Consider the following 23,231-nt stretch of genomic DNA (forward strand, 5'->3'; position numbering starts at 1 on the left):
ACAGCCTCTATGTACGTTTTGTGCATAATACATGAATAGAAATTGGTCATACAAGAATAAATGTGGAAAAAGTGAGAAAAGTTGTGGTCTTTATGTAAAATTTTCACGAATGCATAACTAATGAGCCACGGTAAAACCACAGAAGAAATACAAATAAACCACGCAAAGAACACGTAAACCAGAACTAGAACATGACTAGAACAACAACTAGAACATGAACCGTGTGTAATTATTGCGCTGTTTATATGCAATTCATTAGTGATTTGTGCATCAATTACATTATTTTAACGTATACGCGATCTAAAAGTCATACATCTTTGGTACAAGCGCAAAACGACGGTTAGACTACCGTGGAACGGTCACGGAAAGACACAAATTTACGTATGCATCTCTCAAAAATCACCCACAGCTGCGTAGGATTTACGTAATAATTGCGTATAAAATATGTAAAACATACGTAAACTGCGTAATTCTCAACCGATCAAAATTTTTGAACAGCTCAAACCCGAACTCACGTAAAGATCCGTCTCTGACACCCTCCATGGACGTCTGCACACATCGATGAATGACGAACACAAAAAACACGTATGAATGATCTTTATCACACACATACAGTTTGTAAAATGAAGTGGCTGTGGGGCACGGCCTTGAACTCCCATTGGGGCAGGTAACCGTCTTTCTCAGGACCGTGTAAAGACAGAGACAACAAATTAACTGCAGCGAAGCAGAAGACGAGTGCAACTCCTCTAAAAAACAAACAGTTTTCTTTGGAAAATTAGCTCTTTCCTTCTTATCCCTTGTGCTATCTTAGATGACCCCCCCCCTTCCATTGAGGTGTTCTCCCTACCATGACAAAGGTGGATAAAGGTGGAAAGATTTCATGTAATCCATGGACACCAGTGAAGATCGCAAATCATTGAAGAAAAAAGGTTCAGAGCACTGTCTAGTGGGTCTAGATGACCCAACTCCCAATGTTAAAGTGCGTTGGATAGCACAAGGTTTCATAGTGAGAATCAGTTCAAATGCTGGTCAAAATCATGTTAAAATACTAATGAAATACTAATCTAAGTTTACATCTTTCTTCTAATGATTTCCTGGAGGATCCCAGAGGAACAGTATCAGGAAAAAGTTTCAGTAAATCCTCAACCGTGAACAGGAATCAAAGAGTAGAAAATGACAAAGGAGGTTTTCCTAAAAAACGCCTCATTTGCATGAACAGACGTAAACAAAAGCTGACAAAAAAGAATTTTTAAAGCTTCTTGCATTTTGAATCTGAAATGAAAACTGGCTCTCAGAGGAGAAGTGCCTGAGGAATGGCAGAAATCTGTCAGCGCTCAGACTCCATTAGTGTCACTTCACCTCTTATCTGGGATTCTCAAATGTGCTTTGAAAGAAAAGCATTCAACAGCTTCTGTCGTATTGATGTGGCCATAGCACATGACAGCTCTCAGTTTGGGAATGCTTCTCATTTCTTCTCTGCTGAATTTATTTCACATGCAACGCAGCTGACATCAGCGGGGCAGTAAACCTGCAGGGGTGGGGGTTTATTTTCCTTTCAGCATACAATAAAAAGCTGGGGCTGAAATATTTTCGCTCTCGTGGTGGACGTCCTGCAAGCAGCTCGCTGGTGGCTGCAGGATTGAACTCATTCCCGCCGGCAGCCTTTCTGCGTTTGACTGCAAATACATCAAACGGCGCTCTGCATAAGAGCCCAGCGCTCCTGATTTGAAATGAAGTATTGCAGCCGTTTGCTCAACAGATCCCATCAGGGAGCAGAAAGTGGGAAAGTAATTGTACGATCTATCTGCCAATGGCAGGTTTCCATCACACGGTGCCGATGGAGGCGCGTGCCAGCGCGCTCTCGCAGAACAAACACAGGTTTTTGTTTCTGGCTGTGAAGACGTGACAAGTCACTTTTTCACTCCTGAATAAGAATCAGTGAGTCGTGAGGTTTTCAAAGGAAGCTGGAAGCAGGTGTGCAGAGGGGGAGCAGCCAGGTAAAGACATAAAGTTTAATAAGAAAACGGACGTAATGCTAAAGGTAGGAAAAGCAGAGGTGCAGCATAAACTGACATGTCCATGAACAAAACATGTTAGGCAATAAACAAAATAGGAACTGATACCAACAAAGACAAAAACTTTGGAAGACATCCCATTTTTTACCCAGTAGTTAGTACACATGTGCTGATACTATAGGTAAACATGATGTCCTCTTATAGTTGAAGCATAAAGGACTACAAACCGAAAATCTACATCATAGAGATTATAAATCAGTCATAATTTCATAATTTGGGGAACCACGTTAAAGTGAGAAAGTAACAATGAGGGTTGTAAAGCTTTTGTCACATGCATTTATGTCGCCCGCAGCAATTTTTAAGATGGTAGACCACCCAGTGAGCCCGTTTTTCTCTACAGGCATGCTGCGGGCGACAGGTCTTAGTGAACACTTATACGACACGTAAGGGTAAGTCAAGGTGAATTAGGTAAGACGCCGGCGTGTCGTACAGATTTTTCTTTTTTTCGAATCCCCAAATCCTTCAGACTGTGCAGGGGGCCTGTTGTGATGTTCAAGGGACGGTGCTTAGTCTTTGAGTTCAGCCTGACTGTCAGATAATCAGAGTGTACTTACTGTGGATGTCCTACAGTATCACGTGCACACCTATGCCTAGAGCATTTGCGCACAGTCGGTAAGGAGCTAGTGTGCGTGCATCAATGATGGCAAAATTAAGGCGTAAGGATACCATACGACAGTATCAGTATGTTTGCTAAGACCTGTCGCTTCAATTGGAAAAACAATTGCAAAAGACAAGTAATACAAAATGCTTTAAGCTAACGGCCTTTGATGGTAGCTTCAATTTTTTAAATAACTTCCTAAACTTAAATATTTGTGTCCCTAGAGGATTTTCTCCAAAAACAGTCTTTGGTTTCCTAAGTGTTCTCGTTTTATTTTTCCAACCGTTTTTGTTGTGTTTCCTGACTTTTTGTTGTTTTTCTGACCATTCTAGCTCCATCAGAAAGAGTGAGAATTATGGAGCAGCTTTGTGAGCTGGAGGCAAAAATGCGTATCTGACACTCTGAGCTCACAAACGTTGATGTATTTCTGAGCCCCGAACTGCACTGGAACATCAGTTTAATGTGATTACGAGTAAAAAAATGTCAGAACTTATCAAAACTGGAATATTTTCGCATTCTGTCGTTGGGCAGGAGGCGAACTGACTTAAAAGTGAGATAAAAACAAAATCAAATAGCAGAATCTCAGCTGGGCGAGTGTTTGAGTTCTAGATCATGCTAAGCGCTAAAATCAGAGGTTTTATTTATTTGGGAGCATCTGTAAAAGTGTCTGGGGGGGGGGGGGGGGGGTCTTCTCACATTAAAGTCTGCATAAAATCAAAAGTTCTTGTTCAAAGAAATCTGTAGAAACGTCAGCTGTTCTGCTTCTTCAGGGTCAGAAGGGAAAAATCTTGACTTCATTTTATATAACAGTTAACTGAGTGCCCCCCCCCTCCTACACACACACTCACACACACACACACACACACCTAGACAAGGAGAAACGTCCCCACAGCGACATGGCCAAAGGAGATGAATGAATAGGACTTTTTCTTGCATCATTAAATACTGAACAAACTTCTCAGTTTCTACTGTTTTAGTACCAAAAAAGTCATGGGGGGGCGGGGGTCATGCTGGCTGCCAGCCGGCCGTGGGGGGTTTCACTATAGACAACTGTCACCTGCAGCTACAATGATAAATAATGAGTTTTTATTTTGACGGTTAATAAGCTCCCCAGTGAACATTTGTGTGTGAAATAATGCTGGAAATGTGTTGAATGTGTGGAAAAACACACATCTATTCTAATGTCCTCTTCCATTTATACACATGATTGCTGTTTCTCACAGGTTGTTAGGTTTCAGGAAAACGATGCAGTTTAAAACCAGGAAAAATGTATTTGCCTGACAGATTTTAGGTGTTTCGATTTTCCTTTTCTGCTTCGTTCTGTCACAAGAGAGTTTGGGTATTGCCCCATTGCCAGCGATGAAAGCTCCCTTCTGATTGGTTACTGTGACTAGTACATCCCTAACTGGACCCCTCACTTTGTGAGGTCAGACTTTGATTGGCGTATGGTTCAGAGGTGGGGCCATTCATTGTCTCCATGCTCAGAAACACAGAGGAGTTTTACCAGAATCAGAATCCTTTTATTGTCATTGTACATGGTGATCCCATGAAATTGCAGCAACCTTGGAGTAGTGAAGATAAAATAAAATAAATAAAATAAATAAAATAAATAAAATAAATAAAATAAATAAAATAAATAAATAAATTAAATAAATAAATAAAAATACTGTAACTCACATCTCTAATAAAAAATGTACAATATGTACAATAACAATTAAAATTAAATACGTATGAACAAAATAGAATGGAATGAGTTGAGTTGCCGTGAGCGCAGCATAATAAATATTGTCTGTTATTGCACACATGCGTAGTAGTCAGTTATTTAGCATTTGTAAACAGTCAGAGTGGGGTGTAGTTGGTGGAAGTGTGTGTATTCCGTATGGTGAACCATGAACAGAATCTTAAAGATTAAAGTTAACCCAACCAAAAAGCAGATAAATTAGGCTGCTGTTCCACATCATTTATCGTAAACATCCAATCCCTGCATCATTATTCTCACATCCAGTAACATCTTTTTTTCTCACCCTTACTAAAATAACAGATGCGACCCCTATAGGGCTGGGTTGATAAACTCGATTAATCGTTCTGAATCGATCCAAGCTTAATAATCGGTCCATAGAAGTAGAGATCCTCTCCTTTTCCAGTGACTTATAACGCATAATAGCTAGTTCCTGCTACCAATCTTGCTGCTGCATTCTGAACAAGCTGGAGACTTCTTAAGCACCATTTTTTTTTTGTTTTGTTCAAATCTTCTGGAATAAAGTGCACAGCTATAGCGTGAGCTCCACCTAGTGGCCAAACTGAACCGCCTCCAGGAGAAACAGAACATTTATTTTTGTAATATGAGGTAGTTTACAATGTTAATGATCTGTTAATAATGTTAATGATCTGCACATGTTTGTTGGAGCTTCTCTGTTTGAGGAACCACTGGATGGTGTTAACAATCTCATTGGTTTATTATGTCACTAATACATTTAACAGTATGTGAATTGTATCAGATTCCAAACATTTATAGATTATTTTTGGATTTCTATAAAAATATGTCTAAATGCGTACATTCAAAATTGAACTAAATTGAGTGGATCCAAAGAATTGGATAATGAGTTGATCTATCCAGGCTCTGGTGAATCAAATCAATTCTGGAAATTATAGGTGACACCCACTAGTAACCCCCCCACCTTCTGACCAATAGAATGAGTAACAGCTGTTTGTTTCCCTATAGAATTCTATGGGACTTTGGCTTCTTGGAACCACTTCCTGTTTGGAACGCCATGGGGGGAGGAGTCACTCAGTCCAGTTCTTATTCACTGTCAATGGTAAGAAGTAGTTTAAACCCCCACCACCTTACAATAAGAGACCGTTAAAAGAGGTTTATGAAACCTCCTGGTTCTTTTTATAATTACATGTTTTCTTATTAAATATCTTTAATCACTCATTAAAGCTCATATGTGACTTTTTTAATTAAAATAACCTGAGCTGATTGTATTTTTAGCTTCCTTTGAAAGTGTCTGATGCTGAGACATGGCACTATATAGATTTAAAACTATAAATGGAGGGATGACACCAAAGGTAAGGAGATTTATTTTAAGTATAATTATTATTATAAGGCTTGTTTTGACATGTTTAATACGTTCTAAATGCAACTTCTTTATCTTAACAACTGATGCACTTTTTGGTTGTTGTTTTTTTTGTTATTGACAAAATGATGATACATTTTTATGTATTATATATGTATTAATTAGTTGCATTTTATTGTTTTTTAAGACCAAATGATGCATTTTTTATTGATTCATTGTAAATTATTTACTTTTGTATTTTTAATGAATGATGCACTTTTAAATGTCATTGTACGTATTGTAAGTGTCATTGATCATAGAACCTCAGTCTATCAGATCCAGAAGTAAGCTGACATGTTTGAGTGTGCAGCTCCAAACAGCAGAACATGCCAGCAGAAAAGCCTGTTCCTCTCCAGTGGATCTCTGTGCAGCGAGAACAGGGCTGCACTTCTCTTTTCCTTTCTCCTCCTATATGTGGAAAGTTCCAGCTACTTTCCTAACCGCTTCTGGCCAAAAAGCCGTGAAATGACTCGGGGCCCAAGCATCAGTCCTGCTTCAAAGCAAATGCCAAACGGCGAGGAACACACTCAGCTGTTCACTCAGCATGACCGTTCCGCGCAGCGCGGGAGAAAACTCTGAGCATCACTTTACTGCTGTAATACTGAAACAATCACATTACAATCATTCTGCTTCTGCCAAGCTCCCTGTCGGGGTACGCCGCTCTCAGCAGACAAATGTTTTTCAACGTAAACTTTCCTCTCAGCGGACGACGTTTGACTTAACAGTGGAGAGGTTAAAATCAGAACCTCAAGTTTGAGGTAAAGTATTCTGGAATAATTACTTAGCTAAATTTACAGATTATTCTCAGAAAACAGCTGGAACAGTTTGACTAATTAATCTGCAGGGAAAAGCAACAGGGAGTTTTCCTCCTGGCTGCTGCGATGCCGCAGAATCCGCAGGAGTTTGATCCGATAAACTGCGTTTGTCGGCTGCAGTTTGATGACATCATCCCCATCTATTTTCATAGGAGTCTTCTCAGCTCATGTTTGTGCACAGCAACAAAACCTCTTCATTAAATAATAAAACTCAGAAGAAAAATGCAAAAACCTTTTTTCTAAGGATTATTTTTAGCTATAGTGTCACGGTGCATTCCTGAGTGAGTGAGTGAGTGAGTGAGTGAGTGAGTGAGTGAGTGGATAAAACAAAACACAGATTTTAAGAAAAGATAACCGATTACTACAAAAATACTTTAAAACAAAGCATGTTAATCATTAATAATATTTTAGAACATTGTACTTTAATTTTGATTGTCTTTTCATTTGTTTTCAATGCTGAAAAGGCTTGAAATCAATCAATCACTATACCCTCATTTCATTCTTGCAATGATTTTAAAAAGTAGAACCTTTGGAGAATTTGAGACTTTTGAGGTCTTGTGGTCTATCGAACAAAGAGTTACACGGACTCGTCTTACCTCCAACGTCTGATTTCTTTAAGAAAATAAGTCCCAGTGGTCTGAAGAGCAGAGCTGCCTCTAGAGGTGGCAGTGATGCTCTTTGTGTGAAGGCCAGTGGATTTTTTGAACACTTCCCTCCCTCTGTTAGGGAATGACTAATGCTACTTTCACTGAATGTAAATCAATCGCTGGTTTAGTTTCATAACTAACTAGTGTATTTTCTAGTACTTCTGTATTATAATGTAATTGTGTTATGTGTGTGATTCTATAGATGCGGGAGACTATGGAGGCAAATTAGCATCATTGCTAAACTACGGTATATTTACATCTACGACTCTTTTAATGCGCATCGTCCCTATCAAACAGTTAGACATCAATAATCGTAAATGATGCATATTTTTCAGCATGAAATCTAAAGATGGAAAGTGTAACAGTAAAAAAGTGAGGAAGACGAAAAAAGAAAAAAATAAATTGCAAAGAAGGTTAAAAACCGAGCTGCACAAAAGTGTTCTGTTATTTAAAAATGGTTTGCCAAAAAGAAATACATTGCCATCTAGTGTTTGGGGCGTTTATGAGCCAAAAATTAACACTTGACATAGATGAAAACCTTTTCTCTGTCTCTATAATGTGACACAAATAAAACACTAGACCCTCTCAGATGCAGATGCCAGCTTTGTTTCACTGCAGTTGGCAGAGGGAGGTTGAGAGTCGTGGCTTTTGATCAGAGTCGACCTCCAAACGCAGAACGTGTCATTACAGTGAAGGCGAGAGCTAGACAAATCTTTAACAGAGCTCCGGTGGCAGCGAGCGATAATCAACAAGCAGGCGGGCTGTGGTTGAGGAGCGCTGAAGGATGCGGTTTGAGCCTGACTGCAGCGGCTGGCCCCGGGTTCCACCATGCCCCCAAACATTTCCCTCTCCTCCTCGTCATGCTTGTCCTTGGCCATTTCATTGGGACGTTAAGTCTGACTTTATTCTGGTCCAGAGCGGCCCGTCGCCCTTCAGGGCAGAAACGAAGGCTTCTGTCACATTTAGGAAATTGGTGTTTAGATAAATTTGAGGTTTTTATCCTGCAAGGACTACTAGAACAACATTTTACTGCTTTGACAAATATAAATTCTACACTTAATGACCGTGTATGTTTCAGAGCACCAAGACACTTTAATGTTTTTGGCAGCTGATGCTGTGAGAGCTGCCTGAATGTTGCTTCCAGGTTCAGTGAAACTGCAATAAAAGACAAAATCCTTCTCCGTATAGGAAAATAAAAATGAAAAAATATCTGAAGGTCATTGAGGGATCACATGAATAAATTGGTTATTTCAGGTTAAAAACTCTCTCACTTGGCAAAGTGCCGAGAACACTTCTGTTTTCTGGTTTGAGACCAACGGCAGAGTTAGAGTCCGCTGTACCTTTGTCGCTGAAGTCGTCCACCAGGATGATCTCAGCCACCAGCCGAGGGGGCGAGCGGTTGATCACGCTGTGGACGGTCCTCAGCAGGGAGGACCAGCCCTCGTTGTGGAACGGGATGATGATGGTGGTGTTGGGGAGCTTCTCTGCGTACAGCTTCTGCCTGCAGCTGCAAACACAGGGACACGTTTTACGCCGGCGGTGTTCACGTGGCGCCGCGTTCAGCCAGCAGCTGCTCTTTGTTGTTCTCTGCAGCAGGTCTGGGGACACGGAGGCGATGGACGAAGACTCGCAGACAGCAGTTCTGATCTCTGGACTCAATTCCAGCAGCAATCTTCTCCCAACCCAACACTGAATCCTTTTTCTATCATTCACTGTTTTAGAAAAAACAGAAACTATTTCCTGAAGAACCAGGAGAAGGAAGACTTTCACAATAAAAGTCTTTGCTTTGCTTTCTTTTCTGCTTATATACAGATTCTGGTTTTTAAACAGTCTCTGCTGACTCAGTATGTCCTCATTCTGAAGCAGAAACACTAAAAGAGCCAAACGTTAGTCTGTGTCTTCATCCTTGGGGCGGCCGTGGTGCAGCGGTAGGGCGGTCGACCCATGATCATAAGATTGCAGGTTTGATACCCGCCTTGCACGCCCATGAGTCGAAGTGTCCTTGGGCAAGACACTGAACCCCACCTTGCCTCTGGTGGTAGGCAGGTGCCTGTGTTTGGCAGCGGAGCCGCCATCAGTGTGTGAATGTGTGTGTGACTGTGTGAATGGGTCTGTGACTGTAAAGCGCTTTGTCCTTGTAGGAAGAAAGGCGCTATATAAGTATACGCCATTTACCATTTAGAAGGGTTAGAACATTACAGTCATGCTCACTAATCCTAGTCAAACCAATTCAACCAAAAATCAAACACTTTTAGCAGAAAACTTTTCTAGAAATGTATTGAAAAAGAGACAGTCGAGAAAATGAAGCAACAATAATCACATTTCAAACAAAGCCCCTAAAAACTCGAACCTTCTTGATTGTAAATTATAACTATATCAACAAATATAATGCAAAGCATTTAGCTGAATTAGTTCTGACTGTTTACATATAAAACTGAAGTTCCAGACCAAACATTTGAACATTTCTAAAAACACAACCACCCCCTGTAAACGTGAGTTTGGAAAAATCCTCCACCTCTGTGAAAAGGCCTTCAAGCCAGACCTTTTGAAACAGCAGTTTTCCTTTTTTCCCGTCGTCTTTTCTAGCTGCTTTAGATCTGCAGCTGCATGCTCAGAGATACTGAAACGGTTTGAAACAAAAAACTGCAGAAGCAACAGATCAAGGCAAACATCCATTTGGATCTGTCTGAACACAAAGAACTGATAGAGTTCCCTGCTGTTTTGTGCATGAACGTGAAGGAACGGTTCCAGAGAAAACAGTGGTTTTCAGGAAAATCCTTCCTATTTTTGACACTTATGTAGAGCATTCTCCCTTTTTAAAAGTGATCATTCCTGTGAAGACAAACAGCATCTGCTGGACTCACTTTTCATGGCGGATGTCGGGAAGCGAGCGGTTCAGAGAGATCCGGTTGCTGACGTAAATGTTGAAGCCGTTCTCCCTGTAGGCCTGATCGACCCGGTCGGTCTCCGTCACAGGAAACGGTTTCCCCTGCTCTCCATTTCCTGTCAAACACAACCATCATGACGACCGGCAGACGCTCAAACCGCTGACTTTCCAGGTCAAAGCTTTAGGTAGACAATACTGCCCCCCAAAGAGAAGCCAATCGTTACTGCATGACCTTCTCAGGCTAGTCCACCCTCGACAGCGCAGTGTGAAAGGCAACCACACTAAATAAAGTGCAGGACTTGGAGCAGGAGTCTAAATCTCCTTTTGCCATTTTTAATCAACTTTAGCTCATTTTGGTGAAAATCTGACTCATCTAGTGCCTGGTTTCATTACCATCAGCAACAACTCGTTACTATACTCAGATACAAACATTTGTGGAGGGAATACAAAGCCTGATCATTCCATCAGGCCATGAAAATCCAGCTGCACAGAGGTTCTTGTTGAGGAGAATCTGACCAGTTGGACCAACAGCTTCAAATCCTCATTGGATTTTTCTGTTTAATTAATGGTGGAAAATCAGCGTGATAATTATTTACAGACACCTCTCCTGACATAATTGATAGGTAATTATCCTGATTTATCCTGGGTCAATTATGAATGATTTGTGTGAAACTGAGCTAGAGGAGAACACGTTATCATCCGGCGGGTTCTGGATATCCATCAGAGCAGAAGCTCCTTCATTCCCTCATGTTTGGTTTATTTATTATTCACATCATCTTGATAATAACGTTTATGTTTGTTTTCCATCAGATATTCAGCTTTTGCCGTTCTAAACACTCAAACCGAGAGATTCTATGCATATTTGTGAGTATTCTTAAGCTGGACCGTTTTGAAGCCCCAAACTGGTGAATTTAAAATTGTTTGGGGGGGGGGGAAGGTCAGAACGCTTCAGAGATTCGTTATCATTCATAAAAAAGTTAGAAAAAAACCTGTTTCCTTTTTTTCATATTACACAGGAGTTTATTTAAAGCCACTTCAGGGGTCAGTGTCTGGGCCAAAGATACAGTAAGTTCTAAGATTCGGATTTGAACCCCCAACCAACTAATTGGCAAACATAAAGAGGCAGAGATGGAAAACCTCACCATGAAAAGTTCCTCTTTTGGGAAAAATGAAGCCAAATGGTTCCATTCCCTTCCATTGAACAGCCTGTAAACCTGGGAGGCAAACCCTGAAGGCTGGTAGCCAACGACATGCCGCTCATCACGTCTTCACTCACCAACACGGATGCTTTCATCACAACATCACATCAACGGAGGCTTAAACCCTTTTTAAGGTTTGTGACAAGCCAGAGAAGGAAAATCCCAGAATCCTCAGGCATGTAAAGTTTATTTTCTCACAGGTTTTTCGCTGCTTTAACCTAAAGTTTCAATCTTCTCAAGTGAGATAAAAGCAGCCGGCTCAGGAACTGTTCTGAATAAACTTTAAGCGATCTCACACCCACATGTTTTGCTTCTCATTCCACCTCAAAACGTGTCAAACTTTTTCAAAGAAAACGTAAGCGTCAGGATTTAAAGGAGCTGTTCTCCTTTGCCTTTAGAATCTGATCCTTATTAGTGGCAAATGTGAGCTCAGTCATAATTGGAGTTAACTTCCTTCTACAACTTTTTTCCGCCCGAGCTCGCAGAGTGCACCAGCTGGGAGACATTTAGAACTGCCTACAGAGAGAATAAATAGCACATTGACTTCAGGAGCTGCAGGCCCTAAAATAAAGTCTCAGCCTTTTGTGCCTCGTCTGAAATGCTTAAACAAATCAAAGTATTGATTCAACCATGAACACCGTCAAAACCTCTGGTCCTCACAGTCATTCCTCACCTTCATTTCTCTTTAAGGTTTATGAAAAGACAAATTAAACCTTTCAACAAAGGATAAAAAAGTTTTTTCATCTCAGTACCCGAGGTCCAATCAATGCTGATTAAGAGTGTTTAATTGTGACGCAACAAACAGTATTGATCTGGAAAACCAAAACCAAGAAAAGGACTGTTTGGGAGCTCTATTGTGTCCTTTTCTAAAGTCACTGGTTGGTTGAAAACTTCTGCCACAGGGCGTGGACCTACCGGCACGAGCGGCATCTCTCCTCATGGCTTTGTAGTCGTGCCAGTCTATCCGCCGCACGCCGTCGGATCCCACCTGAGCGACCTTCTGGTGTAGCCCCTGCAGAAGCAGAACAGCGAAACCTTTGACGCTCAGACTGATGTCATCAGAGCCTCACTGAGAGGCGCCATCACAAATCTGTGGACCGTACAGGTGCAGCCTGTATTTGTGTTTTTCTGGAGCTCATTCTTTCAGCAAACACAGACATCTCTGCAAAAAAAAAAAAAAGCTCTAAACCGCCGAAATTCCTACTGCTGGCCGACACCCAGGAGCTCCTCCAGTGCTGGGGGGTGGAGGGTGGGGTGCAGCTCACAGAAAATGACATTCAGCCTCATCACCATAAGCTATTCTTCTCCACCCCACATTAAAATGCACAAGCAGCCATTTATGAAATTCTCTCTGCTTCACAAATGACTTCCAGTGACTCCAGATATTACAGGATCCCAGCACAATGCTAAATTAATTAGCTCCACAGGAGGATGCAATTAGAGTAATAATGTTAATACAAAAGACACGTCTGACGACGTGGATGGTTATTAATCAGGCTGTTAGCTGATCGCACGGCACCCACCACAAACACCCGTGATGGCACGGAGGGGGCGGGTCTTTGTGGGAGCCTCTACACACTGTTCAATGCAAACACGTCCAGATGTGTGAGCGGATGGACGCGGGTTCAAGTGAAGAGGCAGGCAGGATGACGGAGCTTTAACACTGAGATCTAAACCACTGGACTGAGTGACTCCTCCCCCTGGCGTTTCAAACAGGAAGTACCCGCTGGCTCCAAGAAGCCATTCAGGGCTCAGTGTCTTGCCCAAAGACACTGTAACTGCCAAGATTTGGATTCGAACCCCCAACCAACTGATTGGCAAAATAAAGAGGGAGAGATAGAAAACCTCACCAAGAAAAGTTCCTTTGTATGATTCTTGACAAGCCAGAGAAGAAAAGTGAAAAGGAAAATCCCAGAATCCTCAGCACGTCTGAGCCGTAAAGTGTATTTTCTTACAGGTTTTTTGCTTCTATAACCAAAAATCCCATAGACTGTCTATAGAGAAATAAACAGCTGTTCCTCAGTCATTCTATTGGTCAGAAGAACTATCCTGGATCTGATACCTTTAATAACATCTTTTTGATAATCCTCAGTTTATAACAATACTCCAAAACCGAGGAGTAAAGACAGAATTTCTCCTTCACACATACATTTCTCATTAACTTGCAGATGAGACGATAGTCGTGATAGTTGCACTCCATGATTCCACACCAACTCCTACCCAGACCGACTGCAGCCTGCACATGAAAAGAGGGACTCTGCTCGCTTTGCATGAAAACAGCGGCGATGCTGCAGCTGCTCCATTACCATTTCCTCCGGCATAGAGGACGCATTCAGCGCCACGTTGCGCTCTAACCTCCTCTAGGAACAAACCAGGAGCAGGAAGGAGTTCAGATGTTCGCAGAGGCTTTTTCCTAAAACATTTGCATGTGTTTTCGTTTCAGTGGAAATTCACTATATTAAACACTGGAGCCACTCCTCACATACGTCCAGGATCATCATCCCACACAAGCAGAGGCCTTCACAGAGAACAAACAGCCAAGGGAATTGAACTCCCAGCAAAGCTGTCTTAATCACTCAACTCTAATATGCAGGAAATGAAGCTGGACAGCACATTAACCCAGAATTCCAGTGGAGCATCCATTTGTCCCACCACTGCAGAGGCTCATGCTATAACCTCTGCTTCAGCTGCATCCGGCTCCGTTTGGTTCAGCGTTGAACATGGATGAGGTGCTGCCTGAGCGGCTGGGGCGCCTTCTGTTGAATCCAGGCTGCAGGTCACTCAGTTCCCACAGAGAATGTAGCTGGTAAAGGGAGAGCTGCTTTTTAAAATGCAAATGAGAGCTGCAGCGGGGCTGAATGGCTCTTGCATAATCTTGTAATCCCCCTCCCGTAGGACCGGCGCAGAGCACGCCGTTGCCACCAGAAAAGATGGAAGTCAGCAGCAGTTTAGTAACTTTCTGTTTTTATATTGGTGGCAGGTTCAGAGAAAACACAGAACTTCTGAAGCATCTGCCCGTCTGTAGCGCAGAGGAAATGATGCTGCTCATTACAGCATCACTGCTGTGTGAGGAAAAATGGGACCTGATTCCCTGAAATGACCATTTCGTTATTTGAAAGGGAGACGTTTTTGTCACTCTTCACAAGAATAAAACTTTATCTGCTCATTTATGAGTGTTTTCCAGGTTGCCAGGATGGCAATCGGCTTTTTTTAATGTATTTATTTTTTGCTTTTATCCTGAGAGATCGGACAAATAAAGGTGAATGTGATCCACTTTACTCCCTTTGTGTTTTCTTCTAAGGTCAGAGGGGTAATCAGAGAAGCAGTTTTTCTCATGAGGATAAATGAAACTGCAGAGTTTGAATGAATGACTGCATTGCTCTGTTTCCTCTAAATGGCTGCAGACTGTTCCCATCAAGCTTTGCTCCACTATTTATCCCACATTTTCTCTAAAGTTTTATATTTTCTTCCAACCACAAAGATGAAATGAAGACATAAATGAATCCAATAATTGGATAAGATCCCTCTCCAACATGAAGCCCAAGCTGAATAGAGACTGAGAATCCTTTTTTCTTTCCACTCGGTGTGTCATGTACACAGAGAGGAAGCCAACTCAGAACCAGCAGGACTCGCGCTTAACATCGTTCCCAAACATTAGCCGTCTGACATGAAAAGCTGTTCATTGGCAAAAACACAAAAAGTCAGCGCAGAGCGAGTGGAAATGCCACATTAACCTTTTCCCACGCAGACTTGCTGCATTTTGCTTCCTGGCCTCACATTTCCCAGAAAGCTTTCGCCAGCGAAACAACACATGACAGCATCACCAGAACCAAACGGCAGTGACCCTCTGAGGTCTCACTTGGACCCTCAAAAGTTTTTATTTTACATCAGAGGACAAGGGTTCTGGAGGAGGGAGGGATGTGCAGAATCTCCTGACATACTGACCTTTAATAACCATCTGTTTATTAGAGGAGCATAATGTTTGAACACTTTGGAAGATGAAATGACTTTAGAACATGAATGTTCTTGCAGTTCTATTGACATTTGGAGCTACGTTCCAACACTGATCCCCATTTCCCCAATTCCAAACCAGTCCCTGAAAAATCCTGATTTGACACAAATATTAAGAAACAATCTTTAAAAAGGTTAAATAACACATTATTCCAAAATCTTTGGTTTTAAATATGATGAAGCTCATCTGCTGGACTATTTCAACATGTAGTGGTAGAGTTAGATTAGCTAATTCTCTCTAAGGTTCAGGTACATGGCCTGTCCGTCCTGGGGGAGGATCCCTCCTCCATCTGGACCCCCTGAGGTTTTGTTTAGGAGGTTTTCCTTATGGTGAAGGAGGGTCTAAGGGCAGAGATGAACAGTTTAGTTTAGCCATTACCTATTGACTTCTATGACTGATTTCAGGTCTTATACAATAACTGGTATGAAACCCATTGAGACGACTGTGTTGTAATATTGCGCAGCGTAAATAAAATTGAATTGAATTGAATTGTAATATCACCTGAATCAGCACGGCGATAACATGTTTCCCATCTGTATGGAAAACTGGAATGAAATCAAACATTTCTGATTGAATCCGCAGCACAGTTAAAGGCTCACATTCCTTTGATTCTTGTTCTGCTAAAGGACAAGAGCAGCAAGTGTGATAAGAACAGAGCCGGGGACGACAAATCAGGCCACCCCGGGTCGACACCTTCGTCTCTGTTCATCCTGGAAGCCCACAGAAGATTGGAGTAAGAGGAGAGCGTCTCTGTTTTCTGTCTCCTTTCTCCTCCTGTCAGATCACGACTCCCCCAGAGACACAATTACCTGGCTTTCCTGTGTTCACCTCACCTCCTGCCTCTCCTCCTCCTCCAGCATCTTCAGCCAGTTCACTCTTTGAAGACACAACAGACACAACATCTCAAATCTAACAGCTGCTGCTGCAGCTCAAACACAGAAGGTTTTTCCTGGTCAGGATCGTCTGATTGTATCCAGTCGGAGTTTTTAGAAACAACAACATTCAACTTTTTGCATTTATTCATGAACTCCATTCCAGATGAGCTTCATTAGTGCTGTCAGCGTTTGGTCCTCTTGAAAAGTCTGAAGACAGAAGCTGAAGGGATTCCTCATGAGGCGGTGGAGTTTGACGTGTTGATCTTGTTTACTTCACATATGTTTGGGTTCACTTTTGCAAACAACAAATTACGACAAAGTTGGAAGTGTAAACTGTTGCATGTTTGCCTCAAGGCTCATCACAAAATGATATTTTACCCGAAAGCTAAGCGTATAGAGCCTGTAGCACATCACAAACAGGCTTTATAGAATTCTGTTTCAACTTTGTACCAGAGATTTCATCAAACGCACAGAAAAACATGCAAATATGCATCAAATGCCAAGTTCTGTCCAAACACGCAGACTTTTTGCAGAGACGGCTGGCAAACGGAGTGCAGCTCTGTTGTGATACGCATGCTCGTCCCTCTGGGGAGGGGCACTCTGCTGCACGAGAGCTACGCATCGGGGGGGGCCCGCACTGAGGAACTCCAAACAGAGATCCAAGAGGAGCATGGCGAGGCTGCTGCACAGTCCATCATCCCCCAGAAGGAGTCATTACCCAGAATCCTGCTGAGAAGCAGAACGGGCAGAGGACCGGTGAGGGGGGCCCCACTCAGGGGGCCCCCCTCACACTGCCTTCCCTCTCCGAATTCCCCCTCAGATATCGATGGTATGAGTCCCGCTCTGACAAAAAGCTTCCACTGCCTGCCATTTTTCTTTAAACCCAGATTACATCTGTCTGCGTCTCTTTTCTTTTCTGGAGGCTCCTGAAGGAGGAACAGACTGTGGGTTCCTTCATGGTTCCACAGAAACGCGCCTCTCAGAGCAGGAGAACTCCCTGCAGACTGGTTGGCAGCAGACTCGCACCATAAACTAGACGTACATTTAAGAAGTCTTCAGTAAGATTACACAAATGTAAAAAAGACTTTATTTGTTCAGAAATCCACAAACAGCTTCACCTCCAGCTTAAAGCCCCTATGAGCCACGGGCAGCGGCTGACCGGCAGCTCACAGCGTAACGCTGAAGGGCCTGAAGATTTCTGAGCAAAACGCTTTTGGATAACTTTGGATAACAGACAAAGACTGTGGTCAACACGAGTCAACATCCCTGAGTTCTAGGATCTGTCACCATAGCAACTGATGCAAGAACTTCTGCCTTTTCTCCCAAGATGGAAACTTTCATTCATTCATTTTCTAAGACGGATGTCGTCCCTTTCGGGGTTACAGGGCTGCTGGAGCCTATCCCAGCCATTCATGGGCGAAGGCAGGGGACATCATGGGCAGGTCGCCAGTCTGACGCACGGCTAAAGGAAACTTCACCTCGTAAAAACCACAATCAAACTCATGCCTTTACCAGGTCACTTAGTGGTCGACCCAACAACGGTGAAGTAATCAGAGTATTTATTTAGCTTGAATTGAAAGTCTAAAGTCCTTACAGGTGGATATGTGCTGTCTACAGGTGAAAAATGGTCAAACTTCTATACGACACGCAGGTGACCCACACGGAATATCAAGTTTTGGAAATAATCAATTAAATCGATTAATCGCACAACCCTATTACAGTGAATCAACAACAAACCTCAATGAAACCTACAGGTGGTTTAGCTGGTGATGCAAAAAACAACTAAACCATCACCTTTCCAAGATGAATGAAGAGCTCTACAGCGGTAATACCTTCTAAGTTCTGGATCTACTCTCGTCTGCTCACTAACTCTGCTCTTTTGTGTCCACTTTGTGTTTCTGAGGAATGAAAAGTGTTTTGTAAGTAAAGCTTGACTTGGTTTAATTTGCTGTTTCAGGATTTTCAGGGATTTTCTTGACCTGAAGCTGCCACTAAAATGTCAAAGAGGAGCCTCTGCTGTCTGGAGCACATTGACCTCGCTCTGCCAGATCTGAGCCACGATGTGTTTTGTTGATCGTTTCTTCCCTCCTGCCCACAGATCAATGCTTAGGGTGGATAAGAGGAGCTAATCAATGGGTTTTAACAGAAAGAGCTGACCATGAGCTGCTGTGAAGCTGCGCTGCAAAGATCGTCCGTCCTCCCAAAGGCAAAATTAGAGTGAAATTAAAGGAGAAGAAGCAGCTTTTTGTTCCTGGCTGGATGTGTGATGTGGTGGCTGCTCCTGAACTGTAAGCAGACTCAGAGACAAAGCACACAACGTGCAGCCTTTCTGCTAAAGGAGAGTCCTGCTAGCATCCCTGTTCAGAGACACACAGTAATGTGGATTTCAATGAGCCAGCACAAGAAACCTGCAGCAGAACTTTCCTTTCTTTTCAAGCCTTTCCTGGGAATTTATGAATCATTTATAACGTTCTGAAGTCAAACGAGACAAACATCTTTACTTAGTAGTTGTTATTCAGGAAAATAACTCCTTAATACCTGGGCGAAGCGAGGAGGAAGAGATTTTGACAACTTTTAATAAACTTTGGAGTCGTTTTTATGCAGATTAATTTTGAAAAAGTTGATCAAATGTCTTTTTTTCAATGTAATACTCATTTGGATATTTTTTTGAACATCATAAACATATTATATATCCTATAATTATAAAAACCATTCTAGCATGCCCAGTCCCAACCATGACACTGTCACCACCATGCTTCAGTGCTGTAAGAAACCTTCTCTTGAGAAAACTGTTTGGTCAAGGGTTCAAATCCAAGGCAGGACTGTCTCCCAGAAAATGAACCACCAATATCCACATCTCACCCAAAAAAATAAAATATAAAGTAACCCTGAAATTTATTTACACGATCATCTCTTCTAGAATCGATATTTGTGATTCTGTTCCAGAACCGAATACCTTAGAACTTGTTTCATAAGTTCTGCAGCAAAGTTCTGGTTTGTTCGGTTTAAAGTTTTCCTGATCTATTATTCCGCACCGGTTCCCTTTGACATCGGCTGAAATGTAATTTTTTTTCTCACTTTGACAGTTTTGATCGGACAGATCTTCTTCTGCAACATCGTTCTAGGAAAACCTGGTTTCCACAAAAAGCTGGGAGGTCCTAAAGTGTCCAAGAACAAAGACTTCAGTTTGCAGACTTGATTTTATAAAACTTTTTATCAACAAAAATCTGTCAATAATTCATTTTTGTGTTCTACTTTCATCTGTTACTTCCTTTTCACTTCCTGTTTGGACAGTAGAATCTTTTCCTACTTTTAAACCCCTTTGATGACATTTTTCTCTGCTCTGTGAATCAATTTGACGTGTTGGAAATCAACACACGTGTGTAGGAAACATGGATTTGTGGCAACATTTACTGTTGAAGTGCAAAGTTAAGTTGATGTCATGTAAATAAAATCAAACTGATAAAAGTCAGAAACACAAGATTCTGTTTTTAAAACATAACTAGTCTTGTTTTTGTCAACTGACTGGATCATTGATTTAGTCATAATTTCATCTATTAGCATTTTTGCAGTTAAGCAGCATCAACTTTGTCCAATTTTAGCTTGTTAATTTTTTCAGATTTGCAGGCGACCTGCAAAAACCTGAAAGGAAACAAATTAAGGCAGAAGGCCGCACATGTCAAAAAGGCTGTTTATTTATTTATTAATTTTTTACAAATCTTGATGATTTCTATTCTGTTGTATTAAATCCTTCAGAGGTCTAGCAGGCGTGAATCTGCAGCACATCCTGGTTCTTTTTAATCGCCTCTGATCTTTTTCTGATGGTTTAAGCCGGCAGGGAAGAGAAGATCAGCTCCAAATGTCTCGAACAAGAATGATGTGGGAAAAAGCCTGAATGGGATTAAGGTATTGATTTTGATCTACTTCAGTGAAGCGAGCCCTCTGGGAGAACGCAGACACACCGCTTCCCTTCTGTTGTCTTCTTTTTTACAATTAAAAGTTTCAAGAAAGAGAACCAGAGCACTAAAGATGAATTATTTCCTTAAGTTGTGAGTTTTTATGAAGAAGGATCAGAATAAACCAAACACTAGTGGTGGTTCTTCCTGTTTAAAGTCAAGAATGATCCAGACTCAGATTGATCTCTCAGCTCCGAAAAGCCGCAGCAATAGATCAGCTGTTAGAGAAGCATTTCCGTTCAGTCATTTCTCACATGAACTCGGGAAAAATAGGTTAATAGAAACACGAGCTGCTGAAATATTCATGTTTTCTCTGAGGGCAAAATATGTCACAAAAATTTTTAAAGCCATAAAACAGTCGTGAGCTGAATCAAAGCGGCCATACATCCCATGTTCTACAAAGAGCTGCCACGGAGGGATTCTCGGGGCGAAACGCTGCGGGGCTTTCACGGCGAAAATACAAATAGAACAGGAATTGAGAGGAAACAAATCTAACTTTCTGCAGATGTTTAACACAGAAACCGTCATATACTTCTTCTTTTTTCTTCCAAAATGAACGCAAAAATTTAAACATTTGAACTGAGTTGGATTGAGTTTCAGTTCAGTTTGGCTCCATTTGCCTTCTGTAAAAAGCAAACAAGTCAGTCAATCAGCAGGAGATCGATTCTAATCACCTTCTGGCGTCTTTTCCCGTCTGCTCGGTTAGAAAGGAGGAATCAATGCAACACTGACACACATCACACTTACTGAAAGGAGATCCAAAGCTAAAGAAGGAAAAAGCAAATATGTCAGGACTAAACCATGCAATGAAAACAAGATCGCTGAACCAAAACTGGAGAAGGTTCACTAAAAACCTGGTTTTACTCTTAGCAGCTCCTATATCTGTCCACAAAGGAAGGTGTGAGGAGACACAGACAGGAAGTCAGTTCTTCGCCTGTCACAGATTGAATCATCAGAAGGACCACTTCTAGCCTCTCTGCTGCCGTCAGTTTCTGCAGCGTCTCATGTAAAGGACATTCCTGCAGTTCTGATGCTATTCCTGACGCTAACATGTTGGCCTGAGCTTTCAGGAAGAATGTGGTGGAAAGCTACGTCACATTTGACATCATTTATCTTCAAAAGAATTCATAACATTCATTAAAATCACCAAACCTAGAAAAAACAAACAAGAAAAGAGCAAAACTCAGTCAAATCTATGACTCCGCCCCTGTTACAAATGTAATTTCGGAAACCATAACAAGCTGAGGTCCGACTGGCCGGGTGAACTGGGATAGGCTCCAGCAACATCCTGACCCTGAAAGGGATTGCGTGGACAGAAATGGAGGAAAATCCCGTCTCTACCTGGTTCATACTGTTGCAGACATGATGGAGAAGCCAAGCTGAACAAAATTCACCTCAAACATTTTTTTGAACATTTTCCAAATATTGAGAGAGAAAATCTTCTTCCTGTTTAATCATATCCTCGTGTTCTTCATTCTGTTTCATATTCTTTAGGCTGCTTTCACCGTTTTGCTGAAAACATTAAAAATAACCATCAGTGAATTCTTTTCAACATTTTTAGGATTATCAGATTTTGTTTGAGAATAGTTTTGGTTCTGAAGGTTTTTTTTAAATAAATAATTTTGTCTCTGAATCTCCATTAGATCTGAAACTTTCTTTTGTATTCTTCTTCAACCTATTAGCAGTCTATGTTTGTGTTTGCACCACACATCAGAGCAAGTTCTCTGTATGAATGGTACAAGTCGGATTCTGGATTCTGGTTCTGGTTCGGTATGCCTGAGGTCCGGATCTGGAGCAGCCGTGTTCTTCCAGCCCAGCCGCGTGAGCGGATGACAGACTGTAAGCGGAGCCGTTCTGTCATCATCTGCTTCTCACACACTGTACCTTCAGCCCTCATTACTTCAGCATGATGGAGCATTAATGTCAAGAGGCTCCTAACAGGCAGTTCATTCACCGCTGTCCAGCTTTTATAGGATTAAAAAAAAACAAGCTCCCGTTCGCTTTTTTTTAAATCTACCACTTTCTGACAAATTCATAAAAATATTCTCTGGGTCTTTTGGAATAAAAGCGAAGACTTCTGATGAATTTCTCACTTGAATAATAAGGAGATTTTCTGCAGCAGATCTTCAGTCTAACCTGATGATCTAAGCTGATCTTGAGTGCAGAGAGGAAAAAATTACAGTTTTTGTTCGAATCAAGTTTTCATCGCTGTCCATGGTACTGAAACTGCGCATCGGTCGCTGTTCGTGGTGCTGATTTAGAACTGAGGGGCTCCCATTGGATTTTTAACGGTTTAGATTTCGGGTTTAGTTTGTGTATTTATTTATTTTAATGCTACAAAGTCATATTGTTTTATTCACGTAAAAAATATAGAAAAAAGCCACCTATCTTCTTAAAATGTCAGCCGGCACAAACTCACCGATGAGTAAAGAGTAACCGGGTTTTCCCGGGCTCCTCCGTTACCTGCTTGGTGGAGAAGACGCCCGACCCGTCCGCCGCGTCCGGGGAGTTTTCGAGCACCCGGTCCCGGTACAGAGACCACAGCCCGACGTTCGGGAGAAAGAGCACCGCGGCCACGAGCAGCCCCGCGACCTGCAGCAGCCTCTTCTCCCTCCGCCTCATGTTTCCGGAAACGAGCCGCTGCGGCGGAGCGAAACACCGAGTCCCGGCGGCGCGAGGGACCGACCGACAGACTGCAGCTCCAACCGGAGACAACTTTCACTCCGACTGAGGAGCACGCGCAGCTTTAAAGCTGCTACGACGGTGGTCTGCACGTAGTATCCGGCCGCGGAGTTTCAAAATAAAATCAACCTCGGTTTTCTTGGGTTCTTTAAAAGAAGAAAAACAGCCACTGTTCTTTTCCTTCATCCAGTGATGATGTCTGGATCTTGGTTGTGGACCCAAATACAGAAGCTAGGAAGCAGTGAAATCCAGAAAACGACAAAGCCAAAACAAGAAGAAGCCAAGATCTGGAGGCGCCTCTGAAAAACCGAGCTGTTACTACACAGACTGATTAATTCACACAAAGCAACTGAGTTGATTGAATGAATG

At 42.0% G+C, this 23,231-nt stretch overlaps 1 protein-coding gene across 2 annotated transcripts in view; it reads right to left on the reverse strand.

Moving 5' to 3' along the window:
* LOC101160340 (polypeptide N-acetylgalactosaminyltransferase 10) overlaps window positions 1-22,923 on the reverse strand; it is a 48,075-nt gene extending 25,152 nt beyond the window's left edge. For both annotated transcript variants that reach the window (XM_020709176.3, XM_011483983.4), the window contains exons 1-4: window positions 22,644-22,923; window positions 12,253-12,349; window positions 10,116-10,254; window positions 8,592-8,758 (exon numbers count right to left, since the gene is read on the reverse strand). In XM_020709176.3, the coding sequence (XP_020564835.1) occupies window positions 8,592-8,758; window positions 10,116-10,254; window positions 12,253-12,349; window positions 22,644-22,802 (562 nt within the window). In that variant the 5' untranslated portion in view covers window positions 22,803-22,923. The remainder of the gene's footprint in view (window positions 1-8,591; window positions 8,759-10,115; window positions 10,255-12,252; window positions 12,350-22,643) is intronic.
* Between the last annotated feature and the right edge of the window lie 308 nt (window positions 22,924-23,231).

Source organism: Oryzias latipes, chromosome 14 (assembly GCF_053564925.1).
Source record: "Oryzias latipes strain Hd-rR chromosome 14, Olatipes_Hd-rR_3.1".
In the NCBI taxonomy this organism is placed as follows: domain Eukaryota; kingdom Metazoa; phylum Chordata; class Actinopteri; order Beloniformes; family Adrianichthyidae; genus Oryzias; species Oryzias latipes.